General features: G+C 40.4%; 1 protein-coding gene across 3 annotated transcripts; it reads left to right on the forward strand.

Moving 5' to 3' along the window:
* The first annotated feature begins 298 nt into the window (after nucleotides 1–298).
* kdr (kinase insert domain receptor (a type III receptor tyrosine kinase)) lies at nucleotides 299–21,172 on the forward strand. 3 transcript variants are annotated; one of them, XM_077584833.1, is made up of 30 exons: nucleotides 299–543; nucleotides 2,334–2,427; nucleotides 2,493–2,695; nucleotides 2,766–2,887; nucleotides 2,987–3,155; nucleotides 3,271–3,410; nucleotides 4,690–4,873; nucleotides 4,939–5,059; nucleotides 5,947–6,113; nucleotides 6,188–6,344; nucleotides 8,213–8,333; nucleotides 8,420–8,531; nucleotides 9,441–9,788; nucleotides 10,797–10,943; nucleotides 11,011–11,142; nucleotides 12,984–13,090; nucleotides 14,341–14,476; nucleotides 15,415–15,519; nucleotides 15,925–16,038; nucleotides 16,121–16,209; nucleotides 16,282–16,426; nucleotides 16,498–16,589; nucleotides 16,659–16,781; nucleotides 17,644–17,755; nucleotides 18,374–18,473; nucleotides 18,548–18,653; nucleotides 19,145–19,269; nucleotides 19,360–19,435; nucleotides 19,648–19,721; nucleotides 20,548–21,172. In XM_077584833.1, exons 1-30 carry the CDS (start codon nucleotides 489–491, stop codon nucleotides 20,771–20,773), a joined length of 4,002 nt encoding a protein of 1,333 aa, XP_077440959.1. In that variant the 5' UTR covers nucleotides 299–488; the 3' UTR covers nucleotides 20,774–21,172. The 3 variants fall into 3 exon arrangements, with proteins under 3 accessions (XP_077440959.1, XP_077440960.1, XP_077440961.1); XM_077584834.1 differs by having other exon boundaries at nucleotides 300–543; nucleotides 2,990–3,155; XM_077584835.1 differs by lacking the exons at nucleotides 299–543; nucleotides 2,334–2,427; nucleotides 2,493–2,695; ... (1 more) ...; nucleotides 2,987–3,155; nucleotides 3,271–3,410 and adding an exon at nucleotides 4,071–4,162.
* Nucleotides 21,173–22,156: the final 984 nt, after the last annotated feature.

The following is a 22,156-nucleotide window of genomic DNA, read 5'->3' on the forward strand; positions in this document are numbered from 1 at the left end:
AATCAAATCAAACTTTATTTATAAAGCAATGAGCCTTTTATATTTTGTGGGATCTCTACGTGTAAGGCAAAGGAGAATGCAGCTTTTTTTGTGAGATCATTGTGAAAGAAAAAGGGAGAAAAAAGTCTGGTCTGTTTGCAGGATCGCTCTGTGAAAGGCGAAGGGGGCCTATTCTGACGTGGCTTATTTTGTGGGATGTCTGTGTGAAAGCCAAAACGGGATACCTGTTATGGCTCAGCTATTTCCTCTGTTGGTCCAGCAAGTGGAGGTGTCCACTCAGCCTGGGTTTGCTCCTCCCATGCAGGCTGCCCAGTGTGCTTTTGCTCTGCCCCTTTCAGAAGCACATCCACCTCCATGGGGACCTGCTGCTGAGTACTGGTCGCTGGTTCTTCAGCACCCCCGGTTCGATGGATTGGTGTTGAAAGGATTGTTTTATTTGCTCCTGTCAACTTTTTCCCAAATTATTCCTGGAGTCCGTTTGTGGAATAATGGCTTGGGGATTTTTTGTTGTTCTTTTCAGTCTTGAACTTTGCCATGTTGCCGGTAAGTCCACTTTATTATTATTAGTGTTTGTGTGATTTGGATTTAGCGTCTATTCCATTTTTTTAATATGTAAAACAGTTACAGCAAGTTTCAATTGTGTTTCTCTGTGACTTGTTTTTTTCCCATACAATGTCTGCTGACGTCAGGTGGGTGGGGGTCAGCCCGTATCCTCCGAAACAGGAACCCCACCTAGGCCACGCTAGGGCCCGGGCCTATTGAGCCTGACCCGGCCCATCTTTCCCGGCTTCCTGTTTTGACACAGCTCCGCCATTTTGTTGCCGCTCTGGGAAATAATTCACAGGCGCACAAAAACGTAGAGTAAAAATTTGGTGGTTTTGTTGATTAGTGACAGTATTTGCTGAAATGAATGTTGTAAAGGTCTTTAAAGACTGTAAGGATGAAACTTTTAGGGCTCAATAAGAGGATGGATTAGACTACCGATCTCGACAATTTGTATGCTTCCATCCTGGCGGGAGCCATTTGGGAAAGGCCCTATTGTGTCACAGCATGGCCTATAAAGGCATGCGTGGATGAGTTTGGTGTGGAAGAAGCCGACTGCTTTGACGAATGTACGCACACATCTCACTCTAAAACCTGCCTCTAAGTTTTGGGCTCATTTGGGGGAATTTCCTAGCATGAGTTTGTCTAAGTATGAGACCTGGAATGCACACAAAATGGCCAATTTCCTTTTCAATTTCTAAACTTGCATTCAATTTCAGGTGTGGGCCCTTGAGATTTTTGTTGTTGTGTTTGTTCTTTAATATCAGACATGTCTACCCAATTTTATGACAATTTGGTAAATCAAGTGTCAGTGGCTGTTTTTTTTGTAAACTTCTAGGAGGCGCTACTGATTGCGAAATGGCTGATTGAAACAAAAAATGGCTGACTTCCTACTCAATTTGTCTTTGGGTTCCTGAGGCTTGATATGATAGATATTAGGGGTGGGAATCTTTGAATGTCTCACGATTCGATTCAATTCCGATTTTTGGGTCTGCGATTCGATTCAGAATCGATTTTTGATTAAGAACGATTTTTGATTCAAAATGATTTGATTGACACTGATTTTTGCTTCAATCTATAGATGTGCAAGGAATTGTAATGATTTACTCCAGTCTGACTCGCTAATGCTAATTAGCGCGCTACTCGCGGTACTTTTATCACTCAAAAGAACGGTTCCACAATGCAAAAAAACAACTTTTATTGGAATAACTTGATCGGGACTTTTTCCTTCTACTCGCTAACGTGGCTACAACTTAACAGTGTATTAGACCGCGTGGAACCACACTGCCCCTCAGTGGCTAAACCTTGTAAACTCTTTAAACTTTTCCACAACTTCATCCTGGAACTGCCTGGTGCTTATTTGCTTCCCAATATTCTTTTGACAGACTTCTGACTGAAATTACACACAGGTGGACTCTTTTTATCATCATCAGTCATTTAGGTCTTCATTGGATCATTTAGAAACCATTAGAGAACTTCTGCAATCAGTTGACTGCACTGAGAGAAAAGGGGGTGAATAATTTCACATGCCCTACTTTTCAGTAAATTTGTTATTTTTGTTTTTCCCGATTGTGTCCGACTTGGTGTTAATTCTTCACAAAAAAGTAAAATTCTATGTCTTAATGTTTGAAGCCTGAAATGTGGCTGAAGGTAAAAAAAGATCAAGGGGGTTAATACTTAAGGTATTGTATATGGGCAAGCATCTCTCCAGTAAAAGATAAGTCGACGATTTGGTGTGATTCAATGCCGATTTTCCAATTCAAAGCGTTAATTTTTTTATGCCCCTAAAGGTATCGAGCTGCGCTTCACGTCCGACCCACCAATTCTAAACATCCAAGGCGTCCACAGGATGAACAAATCCGACAACCTGGAGCTCACATGCAGGTACGTCTGACTTTTGACGACCCCCCTCTAGTGTCAGCCAATGAGACCGTATCGGTCTTTCACAGAGGCCGCCAGTACCTGCGTTGGACCACCCCTCCCACAAGCACTCGCTTTTCCATCAGCGACTGTAGCGGGTTGGGTCTCTTTTGTACGGAGCTGAGGATCTCCAACGCCACCGTCAACGAAACGGGACAGTACCGGTGCTCCTACCGCAATCTCAAAGCGGAAGGCAGCAAGACGTCGGCGGCGGTTCACGTTTTTGTTCATGGTATGGTCGTTGCTTCAAGACGGGCCTGGTGTACTTGAATGCAACGTTTGAGAGACGTTTGTGGTTTTAGACGACAAGGTGCCGTTTGTTCCATCCGAGAAGGAATACGAGGTGGTGTTCATCCGGGAAGGCGAGCGGGTCGTCATCCCGTGTCGGGGATCACTGGAGAACCTCAATGTGACACTTCATACTGTAAGGAGATTTTTTCTTTTGACTTAAGCGGGCACTAACATTTCAGTTTTATCTCCTCGTCTTTACTCTGTTTAACCTGTACACCTCCCTGTCTGTCAGAAGTATCCAAACAAAGAGTTCCATCCAGATGGGAAAGACTCCCTGTGGGATGCCAAGACCGGCTTCACCATCCCCAGCCATCAGATCAGCTACGCCGGTGTGGTCTCCTGCCAAACTCGAATCGGCGACGAGACGTTCAAGTCTCCCCTCTACGTGGTGGCCGTCGTCGGTGAGAAATAGAAACATCTGACGAGTCTCGGGAGAACAATGGAAGCGGCGAGCCTGCTGACTGTCCCTGCGCACGCACCCTCACTCCCTAAACATCCACCCGCCCTCTTCCACAGGATACAAGATCTACGACCTCACCCTGAAACCTGCGCAAGTCAGGCTGGCTGTCGGGGAGCGTCTGCTCCTCAGCTGTACTGCGTACACGGAACTCAACGTGGGCATCGAGTTCAACTGGACACACGCCGGCCAGCCTTTGGTCAGCACCGCTAATTCACACACTTCCTGTACCGCTTCTATGCGAACCATTATACTACCAATGGGCCATGCTAACCTCAACATGTTTCTCATCGTAAAACGATTTGCTAGCTTTCCCCATAACATAGTATATATTTGTTTCAAAGTCAAATAATCATTAAAACTGGACGGTGGGAACTGTGAAAAAAGCAAGGCACTCTAAAGAGTCCATGCTAGCGTGAAGACACATTCAAGAGTCAACCATAATTAGACTCTATTGCGATTATTCTCCCAGCTGGTGCCTCACAACAAGTTAGCAGCTAATGTGAGCTTTGTTTGTCTGGATGTCTATGTGAACACCACTCCTGGATTTTCACTAGCTCTCTAGTAAGCAGTCTTAATTCCGTTAACTAAAATTAGACAAATATATGTTCATCAACACAAATTTTTCATTTGACGACTAGGCTAGACTAAAACCCTCATTAATAAACAATAATTGGGAATTTGGGACTACATCAGGATGCATTTTCGTCGACTAATGAAGAAGAGACTAAATTAACTTACTAAAAACTGGACTAAAATCTATGGACAATTTAGTTCATGAACAAAGACAGACGAAAATTGCATAATTTTGTAAAATCCTGTCTCTGCTAATCTGTCACTGTGACACTGTCATGTGACACATACTGTCACGCCCCCTTTCAAATCTTCAGCTAACGAGTGCAACATGCACAAGACACATGGAAAAAACAGGAGGTGGATTCACTGAGAAAGGTAAAAATAAAAAAATAAATGATATTACAACGTTAATTATAACGTAACATTAGTCCAACGGCTATAAGATTCCAACAATAATGTTAAGAAGACTGCTAACTAATGCTAGCTAACTTACCAGCTCGTAGCATGGAGCTACAGTAGCCACTTGTTGATATACTGTAATTGTGTGTCAAGTTGTTTTTCATCAAAAAGATGAGAATAAATTTTATGTAAAATAGTTTGAGATCCGAAATGTTCAACATTGTCTGCTGACAAAAAAATATACTAGACTAAAACGTTTTTGTTGACTAAAACTAGTTTTTTTTTTTTGGGTACTAAAATAAAGACTAAAGTACTATATTTATAGTTGACTAAATAAAACCGGGGTGAAGTTGACTAACTATGATTAAAAAACAACAACAACTGACAACCGTGATTGAAACTAGACTAAAACTGAGACAAAATTTTAAAATGGCGGCTACAATTAACACTAGTACTAAGTACTGTGTCTCTTATTTCTACCCTCAACGTGTCTTTTTTTCCAGATGGCGGGCAACGGTTCGAGGGCAGCTCATATGACGCCACACAAGAAGAAGCTTTGGGACTCTCTGGAACTGTCTAACACACTGGTGGTGGACAACTTGACGGTGGAACACACCGGTGAATACACCTGCACGGCCTCCAGTGGAGCCATGGAGAAAAGTGCAACGGCCTTCCTCAAGGTCTATGGTACGTTTGTTCAAAACAAAACTGAACCAAAAAGAATCCCACGTTGAATTTGGGGCCCTTTCCAGAGAAGCCGTTCATTGACATGAAGGAGCCGTGGACCAAAGTCCGGGAGGTGAATGTGGGAGGTTTGTCGTCCACCTCCATACCCGTCAAGTACACAGCCTACCCTGAACCAAACTTTAAATGGTAAGTCAAATCTCTGCCCAATGAAATAACGCTTTTGTGTTTTTGAATATCACCTGTGTTGCGTTTATGAGGGCAATACAAAGAATGTCCCCAATGGTGGTTCAATTTGGAGTTCAACCTAGAAAAAAAGGTCAAAGTTAGACACAACTTGGAGTTAGACCATCATTATGAGTGTAATCTGTACATCTTGCTACTTTTATTATGTTTGCCCCCTCAAACGTGGTACAAATTAGACTATGTGGCAAAATGGGACTCAAAAACCAAACACAACTTGGAGTTCAAACAAAATAGTCCTGGAAAATTCTGCCTCAAAATCCAAATACAACGTGCGCTCCAACCAAAATGTTCCGTCAACCATAATTCTTTGGAGTAATATGCCTCTAAAAAAATCACATACAATTTGGAATTCAACCAAATTGAATTCAAATGTTCCATAACATTATGCCTAAAAAATCTGACACAACTTGGAAGTCAACCAAAATGCTCTGGAACAATATGCCTCTCAGAAGCAACCAAGGCTTAGAGTTCAACCAAAATGATCTGGAACAATATGCCTCAAAAGTCAAACAAAACTTGGAGTACAACCAAATTCAATTGGAAATGTTTACATCAAAAGTAAGCGTCACTTTAGTTCAACCAATTAAATTGCTCCTGAAAAATATGGCACAGTACGTAAAACAATATTGTATACATTAAAAATTAAACAAAACTAGTGAGTTTATTTTAAAAAAAATCCGTTGCCATATGGCTCAGAAGTCAAACAAAACTTCCATTTCAGCACAACTTTCGGGAACACTATGCCTTAAAACAAGTTGTCTCAAAAGTTGATTGATCCTTTTTTTTATTGTATCCTTCAAGGCTCGTGTTGAGGCTGTTTGTCTCCGCAGGTTAAAAAATGGTCTCCTACTGAAGGAAGACCACCGGATCAAACAGAGAAGCGACGCCCTCATCTTTCGCAGCGTCACCGAAACCGACGCGGGGAACTACACCATTGTCCTTAGCAGCAAAATCAACAACGATGAGCAAAGGAGATCTTGCCAGCTTCTGGTCAATGGCACGTCATCATTACAATCTCGACTCAGTCATTTTTAATGCATTGTCCATAATTGTAGTTTTCTCCCTTTTCAGTTCCTCCTCATATCATTGAGAAGGAGGTGGCGATGGACGCGGACGTTTTTTTGTATGGCAGCAGCCCCGCACTGCGATGTACCGCCCGGGGCTTTCCCACACCCACTGACATCCAGTGGCAGTGGATGTCCACAGACGACTGTCCCGAGGCCTTTGTGTGAGTTTTCTTGGACGGGAGTATAAGCACTTACAAAAGTACTTAAAGGAATAGGAATTAAGCAGCAAAATCCATCTCAGGGGGCGGCCATTTTGCCACTTGTTGTCAACAGGACTTATGCTGCATTCGAGGATGGTCGGAAGTCGGATATATCCGAGTTGTTTTTTCCCAGTTCTGACCTGAAAGCGTTCGAGGCGAAAGTAAACAACAAAAATGGCGGATAGTGATAAATTGTTTTTTATTTTGGTCCTCAAAACTCATTTTGACCTCCAGCAAACTTGCCTTTTCTCGCAATTTTGCCTCATTTATTGTTTTTATCTTATTTCATAAGCATTCCATACGGTTCAGTAGTTCACCGTATAATTTCATGCAGGAAGATAGCAGCATACGTACGTTGTGTTACGTGAAGTCATGTTGAATATTTATGAATGAAGAAAGCTATCTAGTTTTATACTTGGGAGTGTTTTACCATTCACGGTCTGTGTTTCCAAAGGGGTCGCCATTGTGGAGTGACGTCACATTTTAGTCCGTCCGTGAAGTCGGGGTACCTTTGTTTTCCGACTTTGCAGGTGGAATTTCCAAGTTCAAAGGGGCGTTTCCGTACAGTGTACGGCGTACGCACTTCCTGGTTTGAACTCGGAAACGTCCGACTTCCGACCATTCTCGAATGCAGCATAAGCTAAGTGGTTCAGCTAGCAAACGTCACATGACCAAACCCAGAAAACAGGTGAGTCGTGATTGGTCGTTACCTGAGCCCTTAGGCACTGTGATGTAATTTTCCGTCGACAGCAAGCGTCAAAATGGCAACTGGTGGATTTTGCGGTTTAACTCATATTCAAATTCTATAAACAACATATTTTATCATGTTTAGACTAGTGGGGGCACGGAACATTTTTGACTTGCCGTCCCCTTTAAGTAGAAGTACAGTAGAAGTTCCCACCACTGGGAAAGGGAATGTTGACAAAACACAGGTGGAGACAATGACCAGATGGGACGTGATGGCCACATGGCGTCCATTTTGAGTTGACCAGCAGTTATCAGATACAAAGCGGTTACACAACGGCCTGGAGACGAGCATGCACGGACCAGGCTCCTTATCTGCTGTCCGCACATCCCGCCGCTTCCTCACGTTCGTGCCGCACAAGGTTTCCTGTTGTTTTCCCGTCTATCTTTTTCGGTCGTCCTTGAGAAGCCGATTTGATTGAACCGGCCCTTTTAGCTGAAAATGCAACGTAGCAAAACAAGGAAACCGAGGAAATCGCATGAAATCAAAGGGAAGCAGCGGTCTGTTGTCTTCTTTTGAGGGCTAGCAAAACATAGGTAATAGGTTTTCACAATGGTCGACATGTGGGCCAAAAAACAAACGCTTGTCAACCCGTATTTTCCTTGTACTGTGCCATTTTTTTCATTTTGTCAGATTTTGTATTTGTGTGTGTGTTTTTGGCCAAATTTGTCTGTTTATTTTTTTTAAAATGTTTTACAGGGTTTTCAATTTTTCACCGTATTTTTGCCAGACTTGTGTTTTTTGACCGTGTTTTCTTTTTGCTCAATTTGAATATTTGTTTTTAGTTTTTTTTTTTTTTAAAACCTTTTCACAGTTGGTCAGGTTTTTTTAGGCAGTATTTATTTTTTATTTTTGGGTGTGTTTTTTAATCATTTACGTTAATAGAACTTGATGTCACTCAGTTTAAGCTGAAATTTTGCCAAGTCTATCATATGAACCCTTTTTGTCAGTTTTTTGGTTTGATTTTGACAATTTGTGTCTTGCACAACTTTTGTAGGGTTTTTGGCATATTTTCACATATTTCTGCCCATGCTGTTTATTTTAACAGTGTTTCACCTGCTCTCTATTACTTTTTGTCTCACAGGCCGGGACTGCCGAAGTCTGAGGCGCAAATAGTCTACTGCAAAGCTTGGCGTGACATCCACAACGGTACCGCGCACAACCCTGTGGAGCGCATCTCCACTGAGGTCGATCACGACCAGAAGGTACATGCAGGTCAACCTTCACAGCACTTTGAGTTGACACATGGACGAGGGAAAAACCGTATAAAAATGTTTTTTTGGGCTGACAGAAAATGGTGAGCTCCTTGAAGTTCCAGAAAGCCAAGGTCCACGCCCTGTACCGATGCACGGCCGCCAACAAAGTGGGAAAGGATTCTCGCGTCATTTTTTTCCACGTGACACGTGAGTATGCCCTCGATGATGTCACTATTTTTGTCATGGCGATAGTTTTCGCCTTCCATCGGCCGCATGTAATTTATACAACGTTACTGTACTGAAGTGGGTTTTTCAGGTAGCTATACTTTTTGTTTTTAAATGGAAAATGTACAACTTTATGTTTTCAAGAAAAAAATATTATTTTAAGAATGCATTTATATATATATATAAAACATTTTTTTTACTAATTTTTACTCATAAAACATCTGAACTCATTCTTGTAATAGTGTGCTTTAAATCTTGAAAAAATATATTATTATTGTAAGATTCCAACATTTTATTAAAAGATACCATGTTTTAGCTTTAAAAAATGAATGAAGCCTTGTAAATTACAACTCTTTCCCTCAAAAATGTGCAGCTTTCCATCTAAAAAATAATAAAACAATTTTACTCTCAAAATTCTTGTAACACTGGGATATTTTGTTTGGTTTTAAACACAAACATACAATAAAGACAAAAATATGATTTTATTCTCATAGGATTATGACTGTTTATGACTTTTTCTCATAATATCATAATAGAAAATTATTGGGTTTTTTTGCATAGAAAACAATGCAAATATTCTCAAAATAGTGTGACTTTTAGATTAAAAACATACCACTTAAAAAAATATATCGGGGGTTGATTCTTCTAATATATAAACTTTTTTTTTACTCGACAAAATACGATATTACAAAGCTATTAAAATGTACTGTTTGGTAAAATAAGTAAGTAAAACGACCTGTTGTTAATTCCGGCCTGACTATCCTGTCTGATTTCTTTCTTCTCAGTACATTTTGGAGTCTATACTTGTTTTTACTTTTACTTGGGTACAGGAGCTGAATCAATACTTTTTTTTAATTTTAACATCTGGGCTTCTGCAATTTCTCTCTACAGGTGGGCTGGAGCTGAGCGTGTCTCCATCCAACGAACCCCTGGAGCAGGAGCACGTGGCTCTGCGCTGCAAGGCCGATGGGCTGATGTATGGCAACCTGGCCTTGTTCCACATGTCCAACGTATCCGGGTGGGAGCGGGCGGCGGCCGTGCAGCCGTGCCGCTCGTTGGCACTGCCGCCAACGCCGCTGCTGCGCCGCGACGCCTTGAACGGCGAGCATCGCACCAATGTGAGTTTGGAGCTATTGCTGCCCAATGCTTCCCGCCGGGACGAGGGCCTGTATGCCTGCCAGGTGGAAAACCTCAAGACCAGGGAGAGGACTTGTCTGCTGCGCTATCTCTTGCTCAAAGGTGGAACAACATATTTTATCTTTTGTTTTTAAGGATTGTTGCTATCATTTGAATTTGTCAACCTACAAATTCACTTTTGCACTTTTATTTGCCAAACTTGCCAAATGGATACATAATAGAAGCAACAATCATAATAGAAGCAACAATCATTGATTGATTGATTGATTGACGATTGCCGGTTTTGTTCATGAACAGCTCTAAGTATTTTCATTTTGTTAGCAGAGGCCAGGATCCAAATTTGGTACCCCTTGCCGGATTGATTATGATTTTATAGAATTCTACTCATCCATTGTCTCTATCTTCATTATTGCAACAATCACACAAAAATCTGTCAAAAAAAGGAAAAATATGATGAAAACATATTTTTAAAAAATTACAATGAAATGTCAAAAATTGTGTAAAAAAAAACAAGAACTGAAAACTAATCAAGCAAAAAAAAGAAAGAACTGAAAATCTTAGAAAAAATAGATAGCAACATCTTAGAAAAAATAGATAACAACAACTTGGACAGAATTATGACCAAAATCAGCCAAATCTGCCCCCCCCCAAATTAAAATAACAGTCAAAATTTGGCAAAATCTTGCAACCCCCCCAGGTGTGTCAGACATAACTTTGACAATAATATTTAAAAACTGACACAAATTTTACAAAAATCTTGGGAGGTGGGGTGGGGGCGGGCAGTCATAGGGGACTGATAAAATTTGACGTAAATTGACAAAAATGGAAGAAAAACTGAATTGACAAGAAATTCTGCCCTCTCTTGTTCGCTGTGCTCAAGCAAAGCAATGTCTAATATAAAACTATTGCTTTGGTGCCCTCTTGTGGCATCTTGGTGCCAAGCAATTATACAACTAAGTGAGGGGCAGGGCATCGATTAGTCAGACCATCGTCTTATCTAAAAGAAAAAGTGCTTTGTCGACATCTTGTGGCATTTATAGGCAATTATAAACTGTTTTGGTGTTTATTACTCATAGATTTTCAGTTCAATGTAATGTAAATGTATTGCAGGTCTCGAGGCTCCAAGGATCCTCAACAATCTCACCGACCAAAAAGTCAACGTGAGTGCCACTGTCACACTCCTGTGCGCCGCCGCCGGCACGCCTGACCCGACAGTGGTGTGGACCAAAAACAATCACACGGTGGTGGAGGGATCCGGTAAGACGTGTGTTCATTTTAAACTGCTGAAGCATTTTTCAACTTACCTTGGGTGACGCCTTTTTAGGCGTGATCCTGAGCCAGCGTGGTCACATGCTGACCATCCAGCGCGTCAAGAAGGACGACGGCGGCTTGTACAGCTGCTCGGCTTGCAACAGCCGCGGATGCGACACCTCGCAGGCCTTCTTGATGACTGAAGGTCAGAATGAAGCTCAACCGTTACTGTATCTCTTGGCTACACTGCTTCCATTGCATGTTGGATTTTTTTTGTCCAGTTTGATTTCATCTTCTTTATGTAGCCATATCAATTTATTTTGCCCAGGACCTTCAGAATCAATAGTGCTGCCCCATTTAACTTCAACTATATTAGCAATGGTATTGTTTTTGTCACCAATTGAACTGAACTGAACAAAACAAAACAAAAAACACACTTCGGGCAAAAATCAAACAGAAAATTCAAAGGTTTGACAAAAAAGGGGTAAAACCAGATCAAACGTTTAAAAAAATCTTGGAACAACTAGACTAAACTTGGTCAAAAATATGACTCAAATGGTATAAAACATGACAAAAAGCTGGAAACCGACAAAAGCTGGAAAAAAAAACAGGAAACATTATGACCAAAACTGTTTTTTTGTTGTTTATTTAATCTGACATAAAACCAAAAAAACATAATTGGGCAAAAATCTGACGCACCCCCCCCCCCCCCGCCCCCACCCAATTTTTTTTTCTTTAAATAGGGCAAAAAAACTAAAACAAAAAAATAAATCTGGAAAAAAATATGCCAAGAATGGGTACAGATCAGACAAAAATCTGACAAAAAAAAACCTGACAAAATAAGAAAAAAAAAAAAAAAAGAAAGGAAGAAAGAAAGAAAAAGAAACCAACAAGAATTGAACAAATAATCTGACAAAACAGACACGATATGACAAAAATCTGGCAAAAACTGACAAAAGCTGATTAATAAGAAATCTGACAAAAGCTGAAAAAACAAAGAAACAAAAGAATAGGACAAAAACTTGCAAAAAAAAAAAATCTGGCAAAAGCTGGCATTCCAGAATGAGATGCAACATTCTGTTTGTTGATATTAATAGAAAACCTGCCTGAAACCTCCTGGCTAAATTTATTTATATTTGACCTTGAGGCTAACTTTTTTTTTTAAATATATCAAAGATTTGAAAGGAGAACAACTTCCTCATGACAGGAAACTGGCTCCGTTTGTGCATTTCATCCTCCCGGGAGTTTCTAAATTCAAAACAATGGGAGGACTATAGAGGACAAAGTGTGTGTGTGTGTGTGTGGGGGGGGGAGACGGGGCGGGGGACAGGGCGGGGGTTGTTCCTGGGCCTCGCCTCAGCTCTCCTGTCCTAGCTGACCACCGGCAGGCACACAAACAAACCCGTCTACGTGACCCGGGTCTTGTCAGCAGAATGTGGACCTTCTTAGAACGGGGGCGGCGCCGCAGCTAACGAGCTAGACACCACAAATTTGCGCGTGCGAGACAGAGGGAGAGAGAGAGAGTTCTCGTTTCTAACAATACACGCCTATTTGGACAATTGACTTTGGCAGCTATGGAAATTTCTCAGATTTCTACCCATTTCTTGTTTGGTTTTTCAGTTTCAGTTTTTTTTTGGGCGGGGGGGAGTTGTCCTATTTATGTTTTTTTGGGTCATATTTTTACCCATGTTTTGTTCGTTATTTTGCCAGATTTATTTTTATTTTTTGTCAGCTTTTTTCGCAATCTTTGTTTTGTTTTGCCAGAAGTTTCTTCAATTATTTTTTTTCAGTTGTCAGATTGTTGTCTGATGTGTATTAGTTTTGTTACACTGTGTACTCACAATCAATATCTAATAACATGATGATTTTTTTTTTTAAAAGAAAATACATCATACCAACAAGCTTTGCCGAATTATTATAAGTGGAACAGCTCTGAGTAACCAATCAGATAAATTGTTGATCAAAAAAATGAATCTGCACATTCTCAAAAATTCCCCACATTTGATTATATGCAGCACTTTTGCTGTGTGATTGTGCTGCTTTCAGGCGCGGAGGAAAAGACCAACGTGGAGCTAATTGTTCCCATCGGCTCGGTGGTCATCGCCATGTTTTTCTGGCTACTGATCGTCTTCGTCATTCGTGGAAGAAAAAGAGTAAGAAGTTCCTCCTATAAGGAGCCATAGGAGATATCATTCAGGGTTACCTCTCACGCAACAACTGAAATGCTCTCATGTGCACTACTAAAATAGTTTTTTGCTGTCACACTTACTGGAACACTCTAATGTATACTACTGAAATGCTCTCATACGTTGCTGAAATGCTCTCACACAAAAATAAACCCTTTCACATTCAACTGCAATGCATTCACACATTACTGAAATAGTGTTTGCTCTCTCACACAACAATAACTGAAACACTCTCACTCTCACTCCTGAAAATTTTCATTTATGTATATCACTGAAAGGCTCTCACACTAATAAAATGCTCTCACACCTGATTTAGATTTTTTCCACGCACCAGACACTACTGAAACACTCTCACACACACTCCTGAAAAACTCTCACACATACTACTGATATATCATTGTCTTATATATATATATATATATATATATATATATATATATATATATATTGCTCAAAGGCTGTCACACAATTTAGATTTCTTCCCCCGCAAATATTCCCTACTGAAACTCAATACTACAATTTGTTTCACTCGAAACAAATTACTAAAAAAAAAGCTCTCACACTACTAAAATGCACTCACACACAATTTGGATTTTTCCCCTCGCACATACAGTATAAACTTCTGAAATGCTCTCACACACACCACTGAAACTTTCTCACAAAACACTATTGTAAGTTTCCTTCATACTGTATGCACTATATATTTCTACCATGCTACTGAAATGATTTCCCAAACACTACTGAAATGCTCTTACGCTCACTACTAAAAGGCTTCCACGCACACCAAATAATTTTTTGCTTACGCACACAGATGAAATGCTCTCACTCACTACTGAAATCATCTCATACATAAAAAAATACGTACAATTAAATTCACTACTTGTTTCAGTAGTATTTATGAGTGAGTTTCCGCATTTCAGCAGTGCGTGTGAGAGGCCATCCTGAATTATGTCCTGATGTCCTGGGCGGCCCCTCATATTTTTGGCCCACACACGTGGAGGACATGGTTGAATACAACACGCACACACCCAGACACAAACACACACCACAAGTATGACTGATTAGAAGCGACCGCTGTCTTTTGTGTCCAAGAACAACGTGGTCACATTCTGCTCCCATAAGTCGCGTACGCCCACTGGGCCCCTTTTTACTGGAGGGAGCTTCACTGTAAACAACTCACACTGCCGCACTGTAATGCAAATGATGCTCTGTTTCAGCCCAATGGTGGCGATCTTAAGACGGGTTACCTTTCCATGATCCTGGACTCGGAAGATGTGCCCATGGACGAGCAGTGCGAGCGGCTCACTTACGACGCAAACAAGTGGGAATTCCCTCGGGACAGGCTGAAGCTCGGTATATGAATACAAATTATTTATTTATTTGTGTATTTATTTATTTAGTTAGTTAGTTATTTCAATAAACATAAATTTAAATATTTGTATATATAATTTTATAATATATTTTTATTTATTATATTTGTATTTATGAATGTATAATAATTAATAAATAAATGATTGTTCATACCCCCCGATGGTCGACCAAAGAAATGAGCCAGGATGTCACGTTTAACTAATTAATTAATTGATTATTCATATTCCCCATGGTTGACCAAACAAATTAGTAAGGACTTCCACCATGATTGACCAAAGAACTCAGTCAGGATCTCATATTTTCATAAATTCTTGCATTGTTGATATTCCCCTATGTCGACCAAAGAAATGAGTCAAGACATTTCCCATAGTTGACTAAAGAAACGAATCAGGAAATTTCCCATGGTTGATCTAAGAAAGCAGTCAGAATGTCATATTTTCATCAATAAAGTGATTGTTTCCCACATTTAACTGAAAAAACGGGTCAAAATATTCGTCATTGTTGACCAAAAAAATGAGCCAAAAGGTTTCTCATTGTCGACCAAAGAAAGGTGTCAGGACATTAACCATAGTTGACCCAAAAAAATATAAATCAGGATGTCAAATTTTTGTCAATTAATTGATTAATATAGCTCATCTTTGACCAAAAAAAATGACTCAGAAAGTTTCCTGCCAAATAAAGAAATTAGTATATCATATTTTCTTGTAGACCATAATAATAATGTGTTATAGTAAATCGTGTTCCAAGCTAGGGTTTTAAATCCCAGTCGGGTTCCCAGCAAGGATTTTATGTAAAATAATTTACAACAAATGTCGTCAGTCATACTTTTTTGTCCTCTCGTAAGCTCCAAGTGCGATATTTCCCAATATTCTTGAACGCATCATCAGTCAAACAAACAGATGACAAATGTGCGTTTAAAGGTGATCCGCTGGGACGAGGCGCGTTCGGCCAGGTTGTGGAAGCCGCCGCTTTTGGCATCGAGAAAGTCACCACCTGCACCACTGTTGCGGTCAAGATGCTTAAAGGTGAGTCGCACCCCATGCGAATGGTACCTTAACTCTTTGACTGCCAGACGTTTTCAGAAAAGGGATGCCGTGGGTGCCAGCCGATTTAAGCATTTTTGACTGATCTTTCAAGGTCCACAGAAAATTATGTGTTTGGACTATGGAAACACACATACTACCAAATGAAAGATTGGACTCTCATCTTTCATCAGAAAAAAAAGTTTGTTTCTACCTTATTCCGTTTTTCAGTAATCAACAATAGAAAATGGTTAGTTTCACCTCTGTTTTAAAAAAAAAACGTCTTTTAACGTCTTTGGCACTCCTCCATATGATTTTACTAAACGTTATATAACGTTTTTGGCAGTCAAAGAGATAAATATAACACCAGACACAAGTTAAACACGTTGGTCAAATCTGGTGTGACAGAGGGAGCCACGTCCAGCGAGTACCGAGCTTTGATGTCGGAATTGAAGATCCTTATCCACATTGGACATCACCTCAATGTGGTCAACCTTTTGGGAGCCTGCACTAAGCCTGGTGGTGAGCGGTATTATAGCTTATAATAATACTGTCAAAGGGACAAGATAAGTGATTTTGATGATTTCCTTCAACGCCGCTTTAGGCCCTCTCATGGTCATCGTGGAGTACTGCAAACACGGCAACCTCTCCAGCTACCTGAAGAGCAAACGTGGAGAATACAGTCCATACAAGGTAGATGCAAAAAAAAAAAAAAAAACGACACGGATAGCAACTAGATACTCATTGTACTTCTGTGGCCCTCAGAGAAAGAGAATGGATAGCCAGAGGTGGACGTACACAGAAGATGACGTGATGGAAGGTGATCTCGGCCTGGGGAAGATCGCCCAGCTGGACATCTGCACAGGGACGGCCGACAGACCTCTAGGCAGCCACCTGAATCCTCAAGATGGTACGTAAATTCCAGTTTGATCTTCATCTTGCCCAATTTTTGTTGTTCCGAACATCCACCATGCATTGTAGAGAGCACAGACGATGACCACCTGACCATGGAGGACCTGATCTGCTACAGTTTTCAGGTGGCCAAAGGCATGGAGTTCCTGTCCTCTCGCAAGGTGAAATAACAATCCAGGAATGTGGACGTTCATACAGATTCTGCTAACCGTAGTCATGCTTTTTTTCAGTGCATCCACAGAGATCTGGCCGCCAGGAACATCCTGCTCTCTGAGAACAACGTGGTAAAGATCTGCGACTTTGGTCTGGCCAGGGATGTCTACAAGGATCCCGACTATGTCCGCAAGGGAGATGTGAGTTCCTTTGTTGGTCACTCCACCTTGGGCCAGGCGATACAGAAAAATGTCCTCTTAGTCAAAAAGTCATGTAGGACAAGGGTGTCCAAACTTTTTCCTCTGAGGGCTGCATACAGAATAATCAAAGGCTGCACTTTGACATTGTCTGACTTTATTAACTCATTTGCTCCCAAAAACGTATAAAAACGTTCTATTTTAAATATTGCCATGGTCCCAAAAACGTATTTATATGTTTTTTGTTTTTTTTCTGCAAGAGCATACAGATGGCTTTGATGCAGCCTCTGACCTGAATAAGTTGCTTAAAGCAATGGTAGTTATTACAAAAAACGCCTAGCAGGTGGCAGCAAAGTATAAGAGATCAACCAGGGCCAATAACAACAGGTTTGTGAATAATCATGAAACTTAACTGTATTCTAACTCTAATAACTACAAAACGGAAACAGATACAAATTTTTTTCCTGACGAAAAGAAGAGACTCTAATCTTTCTTTTGATAGGTTTTGTGTTTTTATAGCAATAGAACACTATATTCTGTGGGTCTTCCAAAATCTGTCAAAATCCATTAAAACAGCTGGGAGCAAAGGGGGTTGCTTCAGTGAAAATGGCTGGGAGTGAATGAGTTAAGTCAATCAATTATGTACTATAGTTATTTTAGCGTTTTTTTTTTTTACTTATTATTAAACAAGTCAAGCAGTTTAAACTTTTCATGATTTTGGGGTGGCCCACACCCCTGTAATCCTACTGGAATAGATGCGAAATAGTTTTGACAAATAATCTTGAATTAGCCGATACAATCGATTAAATGTACTTACACATCGACGCACAAATCAAAATTGACATCTCTGTGGTTTTCCCCATAGGCACGTCTCCCTTTGAAGTGGATGGCTCCAGAGACCATCTTCGACCGGGTCTACACCACCCAGAGTGATGTCTGGTCCTTTGGGGTTCTTCTCTGGGAGATTTTCTCACTGGGTAAAAACTAAGTTACATGACACAAAGAGGATTGCTGTGCATGTGGGGGAGGGGCATCTTTTCACATTTGGTTTTGCGGTGTTTAATGTGTTCCGTGATTGAGCTCGCAACTTAATTTACTGAAATATAAAAAGAAAAAAGAAAAATTCCGGAATGAAATGATCAGCTCCTAGGAAAAAAACACAAGGGGCTCAATTTTTGTGACCAGAACAAATCTGGATCAAGGCACGGTCTAATATGCGCAGGGGCAGGTTAGACTTTGTTTTGGTATTTTTGCACATGAACTTGGATTGTCGCAGTTTAAAACAGTTTTTAAAATGTTTTGCGCCGTTGAGGGCATGAACACAATCGATTTGATTTGTTGCCAATAGAAGCGGATCCTCTCATTCCCTTTAAAATTTGCATATGAGAGGCGCACAGTCCTTGACATGGCGGGATCACAAATCTGTGAAGTGGGCAGTTGGTGACTGCCTTGAGCTCATAACACAAAGCAATACAAAAAAAAAATCAACCAAGCCACGGCTTGTAACTAAGAGAACTCATAAGTTGTGGTATTCATAAGTCAAAGTACGATGATGTATGTTCTTTCTGCAAAAACAACGTTCGTCCTGTCTCTAGGAGCATCTCCCTATCCTGGCGTGTGCATCGACGAGACTTTCTGCCGAAGGCTTAAAGGAGGCACCAGAATGAGACCACCAGAGTACGCCACCTTGGAAATGTGAGTAGCAAGGCGATCATTTTGACCAGCCCACATCTACTGTCACTCTGAACCCTCCAAAAATCACTTGGCAGATACCAGACCATGTTAGACTGCTGGCTGGACCGCCCCACGGACAGGCCCACCTTCGCAGAACTGGTGGAGCATCTGGGCAACCTGCTGCAAGCTAGCGCTCGTCAGGTATCCATATTCGCTTATTGACTTCTGAAAAAAAGTACATTTCCCAGGTTTTTAATATTTAGCTTAACTTAACTCATTCACTGCCGTTGACGGCTATAGATGTCAAAAGTTCATTTGAACTATTTCTATTAGTTTAACATTTTTTTCCACTTTTTTTAACAAGAGTATGAAAACCTAGATTTTTTTATTGTACATTTAAAACAGACATGAAATTTGTGAGATTAATCATGAGTGAAGTCATGCAATTAATTACGATTAAAAAAGGCGGTTATTTTTTTTTTTATTGTAATTAATCGCATGACTTCAATAGTTAACGATTAATTACAAATTTTATATCTGTTTTAAATGTACAATATTTTTTCTTAGGTTTTCATACTCTTGTTAACAAAAGTAAAAAAAAAAAAATAAAAGTACTAGAAATAGTTTAAATGAATTTTTGACGTCTATAGCCGTCAATGGCAGTGAATGAGTTAAAGAGTTCTCTCCTCCAGGACGGCAAGGACTACATCCCGCTGACGGCAGGAGCCGACGTGGCGGGAGCTCCGGGTTACGTCGTGCCTCAAAGCAGAGACGTCTTGGAAGTTCAACCGCACTACGACAACGCTCTGTCTCTCGGGTCTGTGTAATGTGTACTCAAAATGTTCCGTTCTTTCCGGTGTTACGTTTGCTGGTTCCTCTGACGTTGGGATGTGCCTTTGGGATCCAGGCAGGGCGAAATGTGCAGCCGGAGGCTCAGCGTGAAGACGTTTGACGACGTCCCCGTGGAGCTCAGCAGCGTCATGGTGAACGATGAGAAATACTGACAAAAATCATTTCTATACATTTTAGAAAAAAAGAACAGAAAGAGAAAGAAAATCAGAATTTTACTAGAATAAAGTGGTAATAGTGAGGGAATTGTTATGAGAAGTAGAGTGCAACAATTAATCGGCAACTAAATGATTATCACATTTAAAAAAAATAAAAATAAAGGGACCTTTTTTCATCATTCATATAGGAGGGTCACATGGACTGTTCACCCAAGGAAGCAAAAGGATCGAATCCGCAGCTCCTAATGACGCCCAACTTGAGGTAAAAATATATTAATATTATGAGGTGGGGAAAAAGCTGTTCAGAAAAGAATGTGAGTATGCATAAAAAAATTGTGAAAATGAAAAAAAAATTTGCTGAATTAAGAATTATTTTTTATATAAAGTATATAAAATTAAACATATTGCATGAAAAATATTTTAGGAGATAAAGTCATAAAATTTATGAGAAAATAAGTTGCAAATTGACAAGAATAACATTTTAAAATTACTACAAAAACAAATAACATATATTTTTTAATAAAATGAATGAATTAAAAATAATTCATTTAATTGATATGCCCTCACACATACTACTGAAATTTGTCTGGCTCGCACATACGACTGAAACACTCTCACAAACCACTGACATTTTTTTCTCACTCATATATGAATCTTAAAAGCTCTCAAACTTACAACTGAAATCCTCTCACACTCAGCTGTTTTTTTTTTTCTTCTCACACTCACTACTGAAATCCTCTCACACACTAATGGAAATTGCGAAAATGGCATCGGCAATGGTTGTTTTCAAGTGCCTTATAAATAAAGTTGAGTTGCGTTGAGAACTGATGGCAATTATAAATGCATTGGAAAAAAAATTCAAACCCCCAAAATTCTTTCAGAAATGTTGCAGGGGTGTTTGTTAAATAAATTTAAAAAAATAGTAAAAAATAAATATTTCCAGAAAATGTTACATGAAAAATATTTCAGTTACAAGCATACAGTGAACCCGTGTTTAGCGTTTTTTCTACATATCATATATATATATATATATATTAAGGTTTGCGATTGATTGACAGCATGTCATGTCATCCCCCCCCCCACATCAGTCAGCTCCTGCGCTGCAAAAGCAAAGAGTCGCTGGCGTCCGAGTCGTCCAACCAGACGAGCGGCTACCAGTCGGGCTACCACTCGGACGACGCCGACGCGCCCGTCTACGCTAACGAGGAGGTCATCGTCAAGCACAGCATGCTCCTGAAAAAGCAGAAGCCTCCTCCTGCGCCTGCTGTGCCCAAATTTGGCGTGGAGATCCGTTACAGCACGCCGCCCGTCTGACCCCGGAGCCCTCCGGCCTTGCACAGTTTTTTGTTGTTGTTGTTGTTGAACAATGTGTAGAGCTGCGGCGCTGTTGTTGTTGGCGTCATAAATCAACCGGAACAAAAATGAAGGTTGAATGACGAGAGTGTGTAAACGATCCCGGCTATCGTGTTTACTCAGCGAGCTAACGGGGAGGACTCGCTTCCTGCACGGCAGGAAACGCCGTTGGAAATTTTGAGATCATGGCGTCAGTGCGCGCAATGCTTTTGTTTGGAATTGGAGGCAGTTCTCTTTTCTTCTTTGTGTACAGTCTCTTATTTGTACTCTTATTACAGTATATATGCTATCCAGAGAATTCATGTAACTAGGTTTATAAAATCTTTGGGATTTTCCCACTAATAAAAGGTTTGACATGAATTTTTTTTTTAAAGAATAATGCAAATTCTTTCAACTTTAGTGACATTTTACTATTGCTACTAGGTGTTTGTCAAAATCCATCTAAAATGGCTGCTACAAACCAAAATGGCTGACTTCCTGTCACGGGCTAATGACTTCTAACTGCGCTAAGCGCTAATGAGTGACATTCACACTATGTTGCAGTTCCCCATTCGTGTGCACCCTGTTTCTCATCCGCACCCTGACTGCTATGACAAATTATTTTCACAGGGCACCCATGGCAATCACCGCCTGTCACATTTGCCCACCCCGCATTGTTTCGTTTCCTCCACAGGGACCTGAGACGCGGTTGCCATGGCCGCTGGGAACATAGTGTAAACGTATCTTGAGCCTTTTCAACAAACTTGTCTTGTAAAGAATGAGCGTTGACGTCACCTCTCAGCATCTGAGTGGCTGACGAGTGACGAAGGCGCGTGGGAACGTACTACTAATGTGTTTTGTCTGCCATCTCGGACGACTACCGCTGCTAATTTTAGCATGTTGTCGTATGAAAGGATGTCAAGGACGGCGAGTTTTACAGTTGAAGAATGATAGGACAAGAAAAAAAAAGTTGTTCTATTACTTTATTGTGCTCTTTTTTTTTTTTGCGTGTGACTCTCTGACTTATAAGGGTTTCAATTACGCCAAATGGAAGGGATTTTAATAAAATTTTAAACGTTTTAAATTATTTTATTGTTATTTACACGTAGCTGGGTAGTGATCTCACTACACTCATATGAGATTGCGCCAAAATCAGTGTAAAAAACAAAAACAAATGTCACAATGTGAAAAGAGAGACTGCCCTCTGTGGTAGAAAGGGTGTCATCACATGAAAGACACAATTACTTGATTACATTCTTTTTGGGTGTAAAGGTTTGCCTTTAATGCGTCAAAACGTCCTTTGATCCACGATATTAAAATAATACTTGTGAATTACGATGATAGATAGACAGACAGACAGACAGA

Source organism: Vanacampus margaritifer, chromosome 13 (genome assembly GCF_051991255.1).
Source record: "Vanacampus margaritifer isolate UIUO_Vmar chromosome 13, RoL_Vmar_1.0, whole genome shotgun sequence".
NCBI classification, from domain to species: domain Eukaryota; kingdom Metazoa; phylum Chordata; class Actinopteri; order Syngnathiformes; family Syngnathidae; genus Vanacampus; species Vanacampus margaritifer.